Source organism: Bos javanicus, chromosome 1 (assembly GCF_032452875.1).
Source record: "Bos javanicus breed banteng chromosome 1, ARS-OSU_banteng_1.0, whole genome shotgun sequence".
NCBI classification, from domain to species: Eukaryota; Metazoa; Chordata; class Mammalia; order Artiodactyla; family Bovidae; genus Bos; species Bos javanicus.
Window position 1 is genome coordinate 76,217,843 of NC_083868.1, and position 19,327 is coordinate 76,237,169.

The window sequence follows — 19,327 nt, forward strand, 5'->3', positions numbered from 1 at the left end:
AAGGAGACATACAGATGGCCAGCAGGTACGAAAAGGTGCTGAACATCACTGATCATCAGGGAAATGCAAATCAAAGCCACAATGAGGTATCATAGGGCACACTTTTAGAATAACTATTATCAAAAAGACAAGAGGCAACAAGTGCTGGCAAGGATGTGAAGAAAAGAAAACCCTTGTGCACTCTTGGTGAGAATGTAAGTTGGTGTAGCCACTATGAAAAACAGTATAAAAGTCTCTCAAAAATTTTTTTTTAAAAAAATTAGAACCACCATACAATCCAGTAATTCTATTTTTGGAATTTATCTGAAGGAAATGAAAATGCAAACTCAAAGATATGTACACCCTGTGTTCACTGTATTATTATTTACAATAGCCAAGACATGAAACAACCTAAGTGCCCATTGATGGATAAATGGATAAAGAAAATGTGAGATTTATACACACACATACACACACAGAGGAATATTATTCAGTCATTAAAAAAAATTAAATCTTGCCATTTACAAAAACAGGAATGGACCCTGAAGGCATCTTGGTAGGTAAGGTAAGAAAGAGAAAGGTTCAGTTCAGTCGCTCAGTCATGTCTGACTCTTTGCAACCCCATGGACTGCACTATGCTTCCCTGTCCATCACCAACTCCTGGAGCTTACTCAAACTCATGTCCATCAAAACGATGATGCCATCCAACCATCTCATCCTCTGTCATCCCCTTCTCCTCCCACCTTCAATATTTCCCAGCATCAGGGTCTTTTCAAATGAGTCAGTTCTTTGCATCAGGTGACCAAAGTATTGGAGTTTCAGCTTTAGCATCAATCCTTCCAATATTCAGGACTGATTTCCTTTAGGATGGACTGGTTGGATCTCCTTGCAGTACAAGAGACTCTCAAGAATCTTCTCCGACACCACAGTTCAAAAGCATCAATTCTTTGGCCCTCAGCTTTCTTTATAGTCCAACTCTCTTGGAAAAACAGACTGGTTCCAAATACATCAAGGCTGTATTTAACTTATGTGCAGAATACATCATGAGAAATGCTGGACTAGGTAAGCACAAGTTGGAATCAAGATTGCCACGAGAAATATCAATAACCTCAGATATACAGATGACACCACCCTTATGGCAGAAAGTGAAGATGAAATAGAGAGTCTCTCGATTAAAGTGAAAAAGGAGAGTGAAAATGTTGGCTTAAAACTCAACATCTGATCAAATTAAGATCATGGCCTCTGGTCCCATCCCTTCATGGCAAATAGATGGAGAAACAATGGGAACAGTGACAGACTTTCTTTTCTTGGGGCTCCAAAATCACTGCAGTTGGTGACTTCAGCCATGAAATTAAAAGACGCTTGGTCCTTGGAAGAAAAGTTATGACCAACTTAGACAGCATATGAAAAAGCAGAGACATCACTTTGCCAACAAAGGTGCGTGTGGTCAAAGCTTTGGTTTTTCCAGTAGTCATGTATGGATGAGAGCTGGACTATAAAGAGAAAGGTAAATAATATATAATTTCACTTATATGTGGAATCTAAAACAAAACAACAAAACAAAAAATCCTGAGCCCAAAGATACAGAGAACAGATGTGTGATTGTCAGAGGAGGGATTGGAGGATGGGCAAAATGGGTACAGAAAGTCATAAAATACAAACTTCCGGTTATAAAATAAATAAGTCATGGGGATATAATGTACAGTATGGAGACTGTATTATACTGTACAGCTAAAGGTTGCTAAGAGAATACATCTTTAAAGTTCTTATCACAAGAAAAAAATTGTAATTAAGTATGGGGATGATGTTAACTAGACTTATTCTGGTGATTGTTTTGCAATAAATACAAATATACACTTGAAACTTATATGTTATACGTCAACTATACCCCAATAAAAATAAAAAGTGTTAAATTTTGAGGTAATTTCTCCCTAGGTTAAATATTTAGAGGGAGAGAGAAGAGTTTATTTGAACTCTTTGTTTGGAACTTGTGGACTTCATTAAGTAGAAAATTTCTACAGCCTGGAATACTAGATTTCTAGACTGACAAGGCTGCTGACTAACTGCAGCATATTTCATACCAAAGGTGAAAAGAGCTTTTCTAAGTACCTAAGAAGGAGTTCCAGATAGTACACTGTAAGCCTGTCATTACGGAAAATAGAGATGCTTCAAAATGTTATTAAATATAGTTAATTCAAAGAAATTAAGAAAATGGCGGTCTTCATTTTGGTAACCTAAACATAATCTGGAAACCAGATTTCAAAAAACCAGGTAAGCCATATTTTCAACAGTTCCACAATCACTTTTTAATCAAATTCTTGCTTATCTTTTTCTGTTCAACATTCTCCAGTGTGAGAAAACAAGAACCTCCCTCAATAAACAAACAAAGCTTACCTTTAAAGAAATTTTGATAAAATAAAACTGCTAAAAGTACTGGTATTCAAGATAAACTTATCTCAAACTATGGAATAAGCTAATATGGTGACACATGGATCCTGATACCATTCACGCATATTTTGTAAAAAGCCAGCCTTGGGAAATATCATAGAATGGTGTTTAATGGCTCTGAGAGGCTGGAAGTTAAACTGCAGAAAATTAATAAGCTGTTTCAATCTAATAGCCCAATAGTGATGTTACCCTCAAAGGTAATATGGATTTACTGCTCTTTAGAAAATTAGCCAATCATATATTTAATTTAGCAGTTTTATTCTGTGTTCCTTTTTCAATGGATCGTACCACAAACCAGTGCTCTTAGAACTAGCTCTCTCATTTTTAGGTTAAACAAAACTTTGGCCTATGCTAACAACTTTAAGAACTTTTACAACAGCAAGAATAGACACCAGTACATAATTATACTTTAATGTAATCTTCTGACCTATTCTAGGGTGGTGGGTGGATCACAAAATCAAATGCCAACAAAGTCTTTGTAGGTGAAATCTGCAAAGTAAGCTGAAAATGAGATGACAGATGCTAGCAGCTATGTTGTTGCCATTTTAGTAACTGCCTAGTCACACTGTTTTTAAAACTCTTATGCTATTAAAATAAAAGGAACAAAACGTTTGCCTACAACTCCAGTAGTAGGGTTTGTGAGTCACTGAGTTTCTTTCATATTATTTCCACCCTTTCTGAGTCTGTTTAAAATACCCTTGAGCATACTAAAAAAGCCATAGAGGTTAACCAGCCCTCAGAGCACACTTAGCGGGTTGGAGGCACAAACTCAGAAACACAGAGGTCGATGAAATCAGCCTTCCTCCCTGAGACTTTTTGGACTCCTACGTCTTTCTAAATCTGATATAAAGTAACTTACAAAACATACTCCAGGTAGATTTTATCACTTCCTCCTCTATTGCCCCAGAGCTCTTTGTTCACAGTATATCGAATTTGCAATTGCTTGTTTACATATCCACCTTTGCGGCTTGACTCATGAACTGTTTGAGGCTCAGATCCATAAACATACCCCTAAACATAAAGCCTGAGGCAAGATTTGCGGCATATAGATACTTGCTGAACTGGATTTTCATTTTCTTTATCACCAAGTCCTTTAAAAACTTAAAGGACTAACATGCAGGAAGAGATAAAATGATAGGGGGAACCAAAAGAATCAACATGAACCTGCAACCTAGAAACCACTCTCCAAACCAGAAGCAGAGGTTGGCGGGGCAACAGTAAATGGAAGGAAGTAAGAAGAGTCGCCTCCTTCGTATTTTCCCCCCAATAACCCGAGTCTCTGTAAACATTCCATAAGAGCAAAAGAAAACTAGGGAGATGAGTACAGTCTAATTGAAACATCAGACAGCCAGTGCTACAACTCGTAGTGGTACAGCCATATGGAAAAACATCACAGTGGCAGTTTCCAGAAAAGCATGGAGAGAACATTATCGTGTCACTGACGGACTTCAGAGTAGGGCCTCAGGGATGCCAGAAATGGGAGGCTCATTCACCTCATTTCTAAGTAAGTACCAAGAACTTACCTGACACTGGTGCTTCAGAGCACCAACTGTAGAGCTGAAGCTGGTTAAAGCACAGGAAGGAACTCAAAACAACTGTTTTCAAACTTTAAGAACATAAGAATCACCTCCTGGTAAAACAAGCCCGAGTTGCCAGGCTGCACTCCAGGGATTGATAACACATGTAAGATCCAGAAATCTGCATTTTTAGGAAATAGCCCAGCTGATTCTGATGAAAACAAACTAGAGGCTCACCATTTGAAAACACTATCTTAAGAGACCACCTGTCTCATCTCTCACTTCACAACTGAGAAAGATGAGGTGAAGAAAATCCAGTACTTCCAGCCCTGAAGGTCTTCTTTGGAGGCAAATATTATGAAGGTGGTGTCATTAGACCTTCTGGGTTCACGGAATCAAAATCAGAAACTCAGTAGCACTGCTTTAGTATCAGAACCTCTGATGTAAGGTCTTGGCAGATTAAAAACTGTACCTGGGACGAGTACCTCCACTGCAACTGTGGGGCTGGAAGAACCTTGCAAGGAGTGTGTATTCTCTTAGAAAGCAGAAGGGAAAAGGTACAGATATTCTCCTTCTTGAGATTTGAGATTAAGTAAATACCTTTTATAATACCTGGTCCAGGATTTATTTCAAAGCCATAAGCATAAACCAGAGAGAAAGGACATGTCTACAGTGCTTAACAGATACATTTGTTTGTATGTATATACACAGTAGCAGCACTTCCGACCAGGCCGGCCTTCATTACCTGTGTCACGGAGTGGGAGCTGCTCCTCACTCTCTGAGAAGGGAGGAGTCCGGGGCCTGCGATTCCTCTCTCTGTGCTCACCTTGCCCATGGTCCCACCTATAAATGGCTTCCTTGCAGGGAAGCCCCGCTTTCCGTGAGGTTTTGGGAGAGAGCTGGTCTTGCTGTCTGAACTGTTTTTCCCACTTCCGAGTTCGATGGCTAGAGTGAGCCTCCCAGTCATCCGATTCGGTGCTCAGAAGCACCTCACCGCTGATCTTGGGGAGGGGAGGTCTCCGGAGCCTCTCGTGGCCACAGCGTTTTCTTTCAGGCTCAGTGTTACCTTGGGGATCGTCCCTCACTTGACCCGAGCTAGAAGATGACGGAGGTTTCTCTGATGCACAATGCTCTTCCGGTTCTCCCAAGTTCTCCTGTGGATGTCTGGGTCTCTCCCTCCTGTGCTTCACAGTCTTTTCCTCATGTTGGAGTCTACAAGGCCTTGAGCTTCCTGAACCCACCTCCCTTGCCCTCCTTGACCGTGGCTGGTCTGAGCGGAGGTGGAGGAACGTGAAAAACAGAAATGCAGGTTAGCTTAATGATTCAGTATGAACTCACTACAGGATGGAGACAGGCCTCAAGCTTAATATATTTTAAAGGGAAGAAGACCATTTTTTCAGCTTAACAAACTGAAACGAATGGATGAGTATTTGCCAGAATGGTCTGTGCATACATGAAGGATTCTAGGTACACAGCCAAAAAGGTAATAAAACTATAATGAAATTAAATGAAATAAGTTAAATCTGAAAGAAGAGTTTGATCATGATTAGGGAAGGATTAACACAGTAGTTTAATATTTGCCAATAACAAAAATTCCAGTCATTAAGTGTTCTTTTCTATTTATAAAATCAATTTGGAACTAGTATATGGTGGGGGAGGGTGGTAAGTAAGAGATGAGGGAATCTTATAAAAATAGAAAAAGAACTATACTTTGTGATTCCAGTCACAGACTTTCAAATATTCTTATTGGAAATAACAATAAATTTAGATCAGAATATTGCTAGTTTCTACTTGGTCCAGACAGATGATCCACAGATTTTGTACTCCTCCACACTCTCCCCTTAGGTGGCCAAAGCAAACATTCCCAGAAAAATTACAGTTCAGTGTGGAAGAAGAGGGAGCAAAGGAGAATTTTATGTGAGTAAATGACCCTGTTATCTTTGGATGACTCTGTTTCAAATCTTACTTGAAGCTGTGCAGAGGAAAATAATTAAAAATAGATGTCATAACGGAATACATAAAAAGAAGCCAATTCCTAAACATATTTCAGAAAACTTTATGATACTGTATTCTGTATATAGAAATACAACGTGTGCTAAATATACAAGTCCCTAAGTTTAACAGAAACTAGAGAAACAGCACATACATGGTGCTTTGTTGTCAGGTCTTTTTTAGGAACCAGCAAAACTATGAAAACAAAGGAAATGAATTAAAAACGCATATTCCAATAGCATATTTAACATTTCCAAAGATTTTTACTATAATGGGGAAATAACAAAAAGAAATCCTAATTACATGGAAAATTGCTAAAACAGCCAAGATTCCCCATTGGAATTAGTCACTTGCTGAACTGCATTTGCAACAGCTCTTGCAACTGGATGGGATGTAGAAAAAATAAATAACCATACCTTTCCTTAGTTATCGGGTTTTTTTTGTTTGTTTGGTTTGGTTTTGGGCTCTTTGCTTTTGTTAATATTTGTTAATCTAGTGAAGGAATACAGGAAGGGGAGATATGGATATGTCTTAAATGCATCAATGATGCAAAAAAAGCTTGCATTCAAAACTCTAAATGGTTTCTTCTTGAGCTTTCCAGAAGAAAAGAACATTTGCTTCAAAGACGACATCTAAATTAAAACCTGTCTTCTAAAAAGTCTGTAGAGGTATTTATCTTCATAATTTATGATAGAATTTATTTTTTACATAAAGCAAAAGTGAAACAGACAATTACTGTCTGTAATAAAATAGTATGCTTTACGCAAACTATTATTTTAAATGTATCTTGACAACTGACAAAGAATCTATTTACTACTGCTGTGAATTAACATAATACTGACCAGCTACTTAAAGGATGATCACAAGGAGGAAACAATGGTTTAGTGTTAATACCAATGTTCCCACAGAAAACTGCAGGAGTGAAGCCTGCCTATAAACCCACACAGAGAAAAGAAAGGTTTTGTTTTTAACATCGACTTGTGAAGTCATGATTGTTTTACTTTTACTTCTTTTAATATGTTAACAGATATTAACAGTTGTACTTTAGCGAAGTGTGTTGCAACAATTAGAACAGGGCTATTACTACATTTTCACAGAGTTGATAGGGAAAAATATTTATTGTGATCACTTGTGATATCTTTAAACCTGAGGCAAAAAAGAAGACACGGATGGAGGAATGTTTGAATCCTTTAAAACCCTGTCCAGTTAAGGACTGAGACGTCTATATTTCTTGAGACCAAGTTATTTGGCAAATATAATTAACTTCCTTACAGGCAATACATACATATATGTATATACATATACATATATATGTGTGTGTGTGTGTGTGTGTGTATATATATATATATATATATATATATACACACACACACAAATATATTTGCAAACATTTTGTATTCTTCCATGTTTGTCTTTCAAAACAAAATGATTTTTGTTTGGACAGACCAAATATTTAATACACACATTGCATTAAAGTGAAACGTGAAGTCACTCAGTCGTGTCTGACTTTTTGTGACCACAAGGACTGTAGCCTACCATGCTCCTCCATCCATGGGATTTTCCAGGCAAGAGTACTGGAGTGGGTTGCCATTTCCCTCTCCAGAGGATCTTCCCAACCCAGGGATCAAACCTGGGTCTCCCGCATTGTAGGCAGACGCTTTACCATCTTAGCCACCAGGGAAGTCCGCTTTACATTAATATATGTACAAATAATAATACTTTAGAGTTTAATAAGTCTTCACAAAAATTCTATTGTTTAATCTTTTCAACATCCATGTGAAGGATGTATTTTTAGAATCTCCATTTTACAGATGAGAAAAAGGATTACAGTGATTATAGTGGATAACTTCCTTAATATTACAATTTTTCTAAGGAAGGGATGTAACTTGAATCAAGGTCTAATGACTCCAAAGACAATGACTTAAAAAAAAACCTCTAATATGCCAGCCATACAGGTAAGGGGCTTTGAAAGAGAAACATGGCTTCATAAATAAGATATACAATTTCAGTTGATATAAATCTGACAGGGGTTTTGGATAATTCCAGATTTGTAGAAAATCTATAAATGATTACTTTTTAAAGATTAATTTATTAAAGTTTAAGTAAAATTAAAGCTAAAGCGACCATTTCCATAATGATTCACTGTGATTATTATATAAGAAGACAAAAATTATATTGCACGCAAAGGCAGAGAAGTACAATTCAAGAATATCCCTTATGTGTTGGGAAAGGACCACTGCAAAGAACATACAGCTGCTTTGTAAACGTCGGGTGGACTACAATGTGGTTTCTGTGGAACTCACCTTGGTCTAACTCAAAGGCATATAAACGAAGATCACATGTTCAGCAATGTATCATCTCCCAGCAACAACACAACTGAAGAGAAATTCCAACACTACTTTACAGGTACACATTCAGGAGATCCCTAGATCCTATTCCCAATCCCCCAGCCCCAACTCCAAGAAAAGCACATACAGCATTCTCTGTAACTTTACAAAAGCATTAAATGCAAATTTTTTTAAAAATTTAGGTATCCCTGAAAATCTACTGAATGTCTACAGAGATAAATCACAATGACAATACTCTGGTCAAAACCATCAGGTTTGAGTCCCAATTCAAGTAAGTGACAGGTTTTAAAAGAGGATTGCTAAAATCAGTACTTTAGTGTACTTATTTACCACCCTAATGTTTCTAGATTCAAGTTTAGAATGGTTATATTTTTATCTGCAATGAACGTGCCTTCTGGCAGAATTACAAAAAAACAAAAAAACACTAGATCATATCTCTAAGATTTTAATTAAAGCCGATGAGTAACTCTTTACCTTCTGATCTCTAGTACAGAAAAATACTGGCAATTTTTCTTCCTGAATGATGTATTACATCATTTTATTAAAAAAAAACAGGTTAAGGAAAATGGCTATCAAAAAAGAGTTGAGCATTTCACATGTGGAAGAACACACCGAGCCACAAGTAGAGAATCAATCTGCTTACTAATTGTGTTCGAGTTGAGCTCTACTCATTTTGAAAGATTTAGAACAATGTGACTGGAAGACTCAACTATAATAATCCTATTATCTACATACACATACTTTTCATTCTACTCACCAAAGAAAAATACCTACTTACGTTTTATGATACTATAGAAAAGCAACTGATAATTAATTTTCAGGGGCCTTGGGGATTACTCATCTTAAAATCTTTATTCTCTAGAAGCTGCCTTTAGATGTTATTTGGTTGGTATTTGGTATCCTAAATATGGTCTCCAACTGAGCTACCACAGAAGCCAAGTTGGTTCAGAGGGTAAAGAATCCGTCTGCCATGCAGGAGACCTGGGTTGGATCCCTGGACTGGGAAGATCCCCTGGAGAAGGGCATGGTGACCCACTACAGTATTCTTGCCTGGAGAATCCCCAGGCAATCTCCAGGCGCCTGGCAGGCTACAGTTCATGGGGTCACAAAGAGTCAGATGTGACTGAGCGACTATGTACAGCACAGCACATGGTCTCCAAGCTGAACTACAGTTAAATACTGACACTAAAAACTATAGGAAATAGCCTTCCTTTGACATGTCATTAAAAAGAACTAAATAATACTTGCAAATACTCATTTCCCAACACACTTTTAAGATAAAGAATCACCATTACCACAAGTGCTACCACCACCACACCACCACCACACTGCAGAAGCAGGCACTAGAGAAGGGATCTCTCTCTCTCAGAAAACTTTCTATATGGTAGAAATAGCAAAGAAAGCATCAAAAGCGAAACCTCAACAGAAAATCATAATATTCAATTTTGTCACCAGCAGGATAATCCATTGGCCTAGGTTTAAAAGATAAGAGGCATAGGAAAAAAGCTTTGGTATTCAGTAATCTATAAATGCTGTACCTCCTTTATTATTTATGCTACTTTGAGGCTTCAAACAGTACTGCCCAGATTTCCTTCAGGCAGAGACTCATTTGCCATTTTTCCATACCCTAGTTTATGTGCTTAGAATGTAATATAACATTCTAAGTAGCAATAATGCAAAAGAACACATGTCAGATTTTGCTAAACTATATTCACATTTTACAGCCATAAAAATGACTCCGGTCATCCATCTAAAGAACAGATGGATTCATTAGATAAGATAAAATTTCACCACAATCTAAATGGGCCCTAGAGTCACTACAGACAAATTTAAAGGGTGTCTTGCAACTGAGTCTAAAGACAGGAATTGTTACCTCCATCTTCATAATAGTAACTATCACCATAAGCACTGACTCCAGAAGACTCTGGAAAGTGTTTCTTTCGCTTTTTCTCTTCCTGTAACTCCTTTTCTTGCAAGAGTCGAGCAATGTCCTGCAAATACAGAGAGAAGAAAAATAAATACTTCAGAGAAAGAACAAACGCCATACAGTAACCCTACTGGTCAGTGGTTTGACATTCCACTCCCAGGCTTTTGTGGCTCTGCCTATGGTCTTCTAGACCTTCTGGTATTATGCTCACATTGTCCAAATGTCAAAGACGACTGCTTAACAGGAAGCGCACAAGATACAGATGAGGGAGAAAGGTTTTTTAACTAAATTTAAATCTAACTCAACCTGAAGATATTCAAATATACTATTCCTAAAACTGGTTATGGAACAGAATTTTTAAAATACATATTTATGGGCCCTTTTTCCAAGATGATGATTCACTAAGTCTGAATGAGGAAGACTGCCATAATCTATAACCTTTTTTAAAATTTATTTTAAATTGGAGGATAACTGCTTTACAATATTGTGTTGGCTTTTGCCATACAACAACATGAATCAGCCACAAGCAGACATATGTCCCCTCACTCTTGAACCTCCTCCCCACCCCTCTAGGTTGTCACAGACTGCTACATTGAGCTCCATTAACTTCCCATTAGCTGTTTATTTTATATATAGTAATGTATATATACACTGATTTCATTCCATTTAAAAAAAGTTTTTTAAAGAATCTTTCAGCTGATTGTGATTTAACTTTGCATTAGAGGATGGCTGTCTTACTTAAAAAAAAACAAAACAGAAAACAGTCCTCCTCCTGTCTCTCCTATGCTCCATCTCCAGGCAAGTTTTCAGCAGCTGCTGAGTGGCAAATAACATTCTGATTTCATCCCCTAAAAAATCACCACCCCACTTTGAAAACAAAGCAATACACAAATAACTATAACACAATCAAATTGTAAATGCCTCAGAAAAAAGGGGGAAAATGTCTATGAGCGCAGAAAAAAGGGAATACTACTTCTGCTTATATGAATTAGTTCAAGGCTTTGCATTAATGTTAGGTTTTAAACAAAGAACTGGATTCCAACAGGCAAGGGAAGATATTCTTTGCTGAGAACAACACGAGCAAAGTTATAAATATTTTAATGGGCATCACTCTAGAAAACAACCAATAGTCCAATTAGAACACTGTATGTGGGGTGTTAGAGAAAGATGAGGTTTAACAGACAGAGGCTGGATGCTAGGCACCCTTTATAGGTCAAGTGTTAAAAGTCTGGTCTATAATGTAAGGGGTGAAAAGTTCCTAAAGATTTTGAGCTGGAGATAGAGTTTGGAATTTGAAGATTATTTCTATAAAAGGTCCAATAAAATAGCACATAAACTTTGTTTATGTATACTTTTTAAAAAAGAATATCCCTAGATGTTACTAGGTTCTTAAAGATCTTACAAATATGGCAACAGTACTCACTGATACAAATGGTAATAAAAATCACAGGCAGTTCTGAGGGGCTTACTTCTGAGGCAAGAATTAATCACCATTCTTTCTGCATTTTTCTGAATAAGTCAAATGAAGAATATACTAAGACTGCAAGGCAAATAAAATTCATCTGAATGACTTAATTTTCTCTTATATCAGTGTAGAAAAAAGTTGGATGCTGAGGCTAGATGAATTAGCAGAGGTTATCAGTATTCTTGGAAGGCTTCCCAGGTGGCTCAGCAGTAAAAAATCCACCCGATAATGCAAGAGATGCAGGAGACTTGGCTTCGATCCTTGGGTCAAGAAGATCCCCTAGAGGAAGAAATGGCAACCCACTCAAGTATTCTTGCCTGGAAAATTCCATGGAGAGAGGAGCCTGGCAGGCTACAAACCATGAAAGAGTCGGACAAAAGTCGACTGAGTGACTGAGCATGCATGTAAGCACACACACATCCACGTACGTAGCTTTTAATGTTCACGAAATAGGCTTAAATTCAAATTTATATTATTAACATATATTCTGTAACTGACTTCTATGCTGGAAATTTCTCATGAAACTGTGTAAATATATACATATATTTGGTAAGTTCCAGTTCAAGTCAGAGATGCTTCAGAGACATTGGAAGAAAAACATTAACTATTAAAATGAATTTCTTTGGGCCTGAATTCTTTATCTGTAAAATGAAGAGTCTGAGCTAGTGAACCTTAAAAGTCAAATGTCTTGACATCCCAACACACACTGTAATAATCTGGAAACGTTACTGGGTGCCCTCCTCTGTGCCAGGTTCATTACATTTATGCGTTACAATCAAGTAACCAGTTACGGAGGGGTGTGACAAGATAATTTATTCTCCTCACACTAATATCTATTTCAGAATTTCCTAAATCCATATACATCTTACTATGAAAGTAGGAAGAAAATGTAAACACTTCCCTGAGTTGTCATGTTGACTAAACACCCAACACTGCATTTTCTTAAGTGGTTTATTTTCCTGAAAACAAAAAGTCTCCCTTTATGTAACTGAATAAAAATAAAGAGGAAAACTACCAGGTCCAACTGTCAGCCAAAGTTATTAAACTGCCCTCCAAGGGACTTTATAATTGCTTTCCTATCAAATTTATTCCTAATGAATACATAGTAATAGGGCACTTTCTCAATGTGAAGAGCCAAAAATGAACCAAAGAGAAACAAAGTGATACCTGTTTTGTACAATGTATTAGCTGGTCAAAAGGAGTGCTTTTAACCAAGTAGAAAAATAATAATCATAATGTGTCATGCATCTCAGCACTCAAACCTTTGTTCTTTTAACATCTCAGCTCCTTTTTTATGAGTAAGCTTCTTCTGGCTGACAAGAATAAGAACAGCTAGCTGTACTTAAGGTGGGAAAGGAAAAAGGATTTCAACGGGAATCTGCTGTTATACTATAAACCACGGCTCAGCCAGGTCAGCTCTCTTCCCTGCTTTCCAACATTACTGCACAGTGGGTTTAGTTAGGTGATTTCAATTAAAAAAAAAAAAAATCTCCCCTGAAACAAGCTAAAGACAGCAATTATTAGTCACCATGCTTGGATGCAGCTTAGTCATCCCTGACATAAACAACCTCCTTGATCCTCTGCTTCCTTCCTGTTAAAGGTTGGTCTATAACAGCATTTCCCAACCTGTTTCTGAGAACACTGGTATCAAAAGTTCACCAAAAAATAAAAAACATTCAACAGAAAACATGTATTATATCTAATTCTTTAAACATATTAGCTTATGTTAACATTCTAATGAAAGAAAAGTAATGTTATCTTCTTGCAACCCCAGAATTTCCAAATTTATTTTGTGACATAAGTCTTTTTGTTACATAAAATATATACATATATATAAGCCTTACTAAATTAGTGTTTGACAAAATATAACTTGGGGAAAAAACAAATCTAAAAGAACTCCAAAATCCTTCTGAAGTCACATTCAATTATTTTTTAATTAATAATATTAATCAGGTAGACTTACTTTGGGTTAATATGCAGAAATAACTGTTGTGCAGAAGACTTTCTCTTTTTTTAATTTATTTTTTAGTTAGAGGAAAATTATTTTACAATGTTGTGCTGGCTTCTGCCATACAACTAATCAGCCATCATTATACATATATCTGCTCCCTCTTAAGGCTCCCTCCTCTCCTCTCACAGAAGACTTTCTAAGTAAACACATTTATTAAAATAACACTCAACTCTGGAAAATGGGAAGCTGTGAGCATAAGTAAAGGCAGAGTTAAGGATTCCTGGACAGTATGGTACTGGCACAAAGACAGAAATATAGATCAATGGAACAAAATAGAAAGCCCAGAGATAAATCCACACACCTATGGACACCTTATCTTTGACAAAGGAGGCAAGAATATACAATGGAGAAAAGACAATCTCTTTAACAAGTGGTGCTGGGAAAACTGGTCAACCACTTGTAAAAGAATGAAACTAGAACACTTTCTAACACCATACACAAAAATAAACTCAAAATGGATTAAAGATCTAAACGTAAGACCAGAAACTATAAAATTCCTAGAGAACATAGACAAAACAGTCTCTGACATAAATATCAGCAGGATCCTCTATGACCCACCTCCCAGAATATTGGAAATAAAAGCAAAAATAAACAAATGGGACCTAATTAAAATTAAAAGCTTCTGCATAACAAAGGAAACTATAAGCAAGGTGAAAAGACAGCCTTCAGAATAAGAGAAAATGATAGCAAATGAAGCAACTGACAAAGAACTAATCTCAAAAATATACAAGCAACTCCTACAGCTCAATTCCAGAAAAATAAATGACCCAATCAAAACATGAGCCAAAGAACTAAACAGACATTTCTCCAAAGAAAACATACAGATGGCTAACAAACACATGAAAAGATGCTCAACATCACTCACTATCAGAGAAATGCAAATCAAAACCACAATTAGGTACCATCTCACACCGATCAGAATGGCTGCTATCCAAAAGTCTACAAGCAATAAATGCTGGAGAGGGTGTGGAGAAAAGGGAACCCTCTTACACTGTTGGTGGGAATGCAAACTAGTACAGCCACTATGGAGAACAGTGTGGAGATTTCTTAAAAAACTGGAAATAGAACTGCCTTATGATCCAGCAATCCCACTGCTGGGCATACACACCAAGGAAACAAGAATTCAAAGAGACACGTGTACCCCAATGTTCATCACAGCACTGTTTATAATAGCCAGGACATGGAAGCAACCTAGATGTCCATCAGCAGATGAATGGATAAGAAAGCTATGGTACATATACACAGTGGAGTATTACTCAGCCATTAAAAAGAATACAGTTGAATCAGTTCTAATGAGGTGAATGAAACTGGAGCCTATTATACAGAGTGAAGTAAGCCAGAAAGAAAAACACCAATACAGTATACTAATGCATATATATGGAATTTAGAAAGATGGTAACGATAACCCTGTATGTGAGACAGCAAAAGAGACACAGATGTATAGAACAGTATTTTGGACTCTGTGGGAGAGGGCGAAGGTGGGATGATTTGGGAGAATGGCATTGAAACATGTATAATATCGTATATGAAATGAATCACCAGTCCAGGTTCGATGCATGATACAGGAAGCTTGGGGCTGGTGCACTGGGATGACCCAGAGGGATAGTACGGGGAGGGAGGTGGGAGGGGGGTTCAGGATGGGGAACACGTGTACACCTGTGGCGGATTCATGTTGATGTATGGCAAAACCAATATTGTAAAGTAATTACCCTCCAATTAAAATAAATAAATTTATAATAAAAAATAAATAAATAAAAACAAAGGTAAACAAACAAAAAAAGGATTCCTGGAATGCTACAGGAATGCTATGTCAAGAAAACAGATTCACCAATTCCTTTCAATGGCTCACATATTCTGCTAGAGACCTCCTACAGAGAAACAAGATACATGGTCATTATCATTAATGTCCTTGTCTGTTAGGTGCTAGAAGCAAAATGATTAACATAATGTAAGACATGCAAAGATGACTGCTCTAAGACAGACATTCACACAGTAAGGTGCAGAGGAGCCCCATGCAACTTTCTCAAATAGAAGACAAATTACTGAACTGTTGGATCCCTTTGGGTACTTTTATGGTTTATACAATTTTATATATCAGGGTTACTTCTCCCTTAAGGTTTTCACCTCTATCATAATAGCAGTGGGATTCAAAATGAGAAAATCTTGGGCATAAAGACAATCTAAGGGAGATGTGAAAATGTGACTGTCAAATGACTATCAGAAGAACAAAAAAAAGGAAAGCCATTCCATTAGATTGCTAAACTTTTTTATTACCTAGCAATTACTATATTAATATCTAACTCAGTAGGAAATGCAAATCAGGTATAATCCCAAAAGGGTCACTCTGTAAGACCAGAAAAACAGGATAGTACCAAATTCATGACTGTAAAAACACCAATATAACTAGGATAAAAGGAGAGAAGAATTTTCTCAACCAGAGGCCTCCCACTCACTCCCCCTGTCTGGCTATGTATGTGTAAACTTATTTTTAAAGTGCCACAACATAGTGAAAAAAATAAGTAGCTTAAATTATTACTACCTGAGCTATTTTCTAGATACTACCAATTTACATAAATATATTTTTAGACCATGAATTTCTAGTCACATTAAGAATGCTATGAAAAAGTACCATGGCTCACACTAGATTAATTTTTAATGTAAATTGGTTACTAAGTTCATCCCTGAATAGTTCACATTATAAATGGCTCCAAATTGTTGGATTAGTGCCACAGACTTTTCATTACATGGTTGGCCATGATACTATTTATTCAAGGAAAAAAAAAAGGCTTTCCCTAAAAATAGTTTCACATTCACACATATTTATACCTAGGTTCAAAGGCACATATATAAATCAATATTCACATATACACAAAGTAGTTAAGAGTTTTATTTAAGAATAAGTTCAGTTCAGTTCAGTCACCCAGTCACATCCGACTCTTTGTGACCCCATGGACTGCAGCACACCAGGCTTCCCTGTCCATCACCAACTCCCGGAGCTTACTCAAACTCATGTCCATCGAGTCGGTGATATCATCTAATCATCTCATCTTCTGTCATCCCTTTCTCCTCCTGCCTTCAATCATTCCCAACATCAGGGTCTTTTCTAATGAGTCAGCTCTTCACATCAGGTGGCCAAAGTATTAGAGCTTCAGCTTCAGCATCAGTTCTTCCAATGAATATTCAGGACTGATTTCCTTTAGGATGGACTGGCTGGATCTCCTTGTAGTCCAAGGGACTTTCAAGAGTCTTCTCCAACATCATGGTTCTAAAGCATCAATTCTTTGACACTTAGCTTTCTTTATAGTGCAACGCTCACATTCATACATGACCACTGGAAAAACCACAGCTTTGACTAGACAGACATTTGTTGGCAAAGTAATGTCTCTGCTTTTTAATATACTGTCTTAATATGTTGTCTAGGTTAGTCATAGCTTTTCTTCTAAGGAGCAAGCGTCTTTTAATTTCATGGCTGCAGTCACCATCTGCAGTGATTTTGGAACCCAAAAAATAAAGTCTCTCTGTTTCTATTGTTTTCCCATCTTTTGCCATGAAGTAATGGGGCCAGATAGAATGATCTTAGTTTTCTGAATGTTGAGTTTTAAGACAACTTTTTCACTCTCCTCTTTCACTTTCATCAAGAGGCTCTTATTTCTGCCGTAAGAGTGGTGTCATATGAGTATCTGACATTATTGATATACTTCTCCTGGCAATCTTGATTCCAGCTTGTGCTTCATCCAGCGCAGCATTTTGCATGATGTACTCTCCATATAAGTTAAATGAGCAGGGTGACAAGAAGCCTTGATGTACTTCTTTCCCGATTTAGAACCAATCTGTTGTTCCATGTCCAGTTCTAACTGCATACAGATTTCTCAGGAGGCCGGTCAGGTGGTCTGGTAGTCCTATCTCTTTCAGAATTTTCCAGAGCTTGTTGTGATCCACAAAGTCAAAGGCTTTGGCATAGTCAATAAAGCAAAAGTAGATGTTTTTCTGGAACTCTCTTTAGCTATTTAAGGATTTTTAGTTATTTATTTTTTTAGTTATTTAAGAATAACTAAATTAAATAAACTAAAAACACATTTCTTGGCTTGATTAAACAATACTGACAAATGCTAAACCTGTGACCAAAGAGAAAGATCCCAATAAAATCTGTCCACCCATATTAACCACAAACTCATGTGATTATGAGGCAAGTACTCCCATAAACTCAGTCCAGTATTACAAAGGGTACATGCTCCTTCAACAGGGCACCAAGAAAGAAATGCTACTACTACGATATTCAAGACACCATGTAAGAGTTAAAAAAAAAGGCAAGGAAGACAGGAAGGAAGGAAAGAGGAGGGAATGAGGAAAAAGAAGAAGGAAGGGAAGGGGCCACAGTGGTGGTAAGAATACAGATCTTTTTAAACTCTTATACATCTGTCTCCCCAATGGAAATGCTACCTGCCTACATTTGTACTCTGTTAAAAAACAGAATAATATTATACAACAACAAAGTTAGACATGCTAATTCACCCACAGAAAGTTGTATAACTCTACTTCTCATGAACAATGTTGTTCAGAAAAAAAGTATCTATCCCAAGAGGAAAGGACCTTGAATTCTACATTAGGTTGTTCTGGATGATTATAAGCTACAAAAGAGAGTTGACTCCAAAAATCTGTAAAAAGAGATCTGGGTGAAAATCCAGAGAGGAGTTTTCCACAGCCCCGCTGCTGGGTAAGAACTTATTAGTTAAGCAGACTCTACAAGGAAGCAGAAGAGCACAGAGAGAGGAAAAACAAAACAAAACAAAGAATCCGGACAGTTGATGAGTAACAGGCGATGCAAAGTTGATCAGAAAAATTAGCACTGTTGTTTCAGTCTCCCCTATGAGGTGCCTTGGACTAAAATAAACAAATAAGCATTATCATACATCCTTCAACATCAAACTTGAATAATGCAAATTTTTATTTAATATTAAAGCAGTCTAGTCAGCTGGAAGTCACAGTTTTCTACAATTAAAGAATCTCTTGATAGGACAGCCATATTCTAAACTAAAGCATCAGCGAAAAGTCAAAAACGTCTGGGAAAAAAAAAAAGTCTTGAGTTTTTAAAGGCTAGTCTCACTAAACCTCCACAACTAGATTTCTCATCTCATCTCTCCACTGCACTGGACAAGGGGAAACATTTCAGTAGGTCAAACAGTAGTGGAGGTAACAGGAGGCCTGCAAAGGCAAGAAAACCCCTCAAGATTCCTCAAATCATACCGTATCGGAACACACTTAACTCTGCTTATTTCACCCCCACCTTTTAATTCAGCACAAATCAGAGTTGTTACAAAGGGAGAATGGTGGGGGAAACACCGGGCAAGAAAGCAAAAAGGAAAGAACAACTATTAACTTAATATGTAGCAGAGACCTTAAATACATGATTTTAAACTTCACAGCAGCCCTTTAGGGTAATGTAGAGTTATCATGACTTCTTTAGTTTGGAACCTGAGGGGCTACATGGCTAAATGAGACGATGGAATTCTCAGCTAAAAGTTAAACAGATAAGATTCAAACTCCATAGTTTATGTGTTCCGTGTTGTGTCACAGTATACCCAGGTCGGAGGCAGTCAGAACTGCAGAGACATTTCTCTGGCATCTTACTATAGCCGGGAC

General features: G+C 37.2%; 1 protein-coding gene across 2 annotated transcripts in view; it reads right to left on the reverse strand.

Moving 5' to 3' along the window:
- The window catches only part of CCDC50 (coiled-coil domain containing 50), an 84,791-nt gene that overhangs the window by 25,198 nt on the left and 40,266 nt on the right, over nucleotides 1-19,327 (reverse strand). Inside the window, exons 5-6 of one of the 2 annotated variants that reach the window (XM_061412919.1) lie at nucleotides 10,158-10,275; nucleotides 4,690-5,214 (exon numbers count right to left, since the gene is read on the reverse strand). In XM_061412919.1, the coding sequence (XP_061268903.1) occupies nucleotides 4,690-5,214; nucleotides 10,158-10,275 (643 nt within the window). The remainder of the gene's footprint in view (nucleotides 1-4,689; nucleotides 5,215-10,157; nucleotides 10,276-19,327) is intronic. The other variant, XM_061412927.1, reaches the window with a different exon arrangement.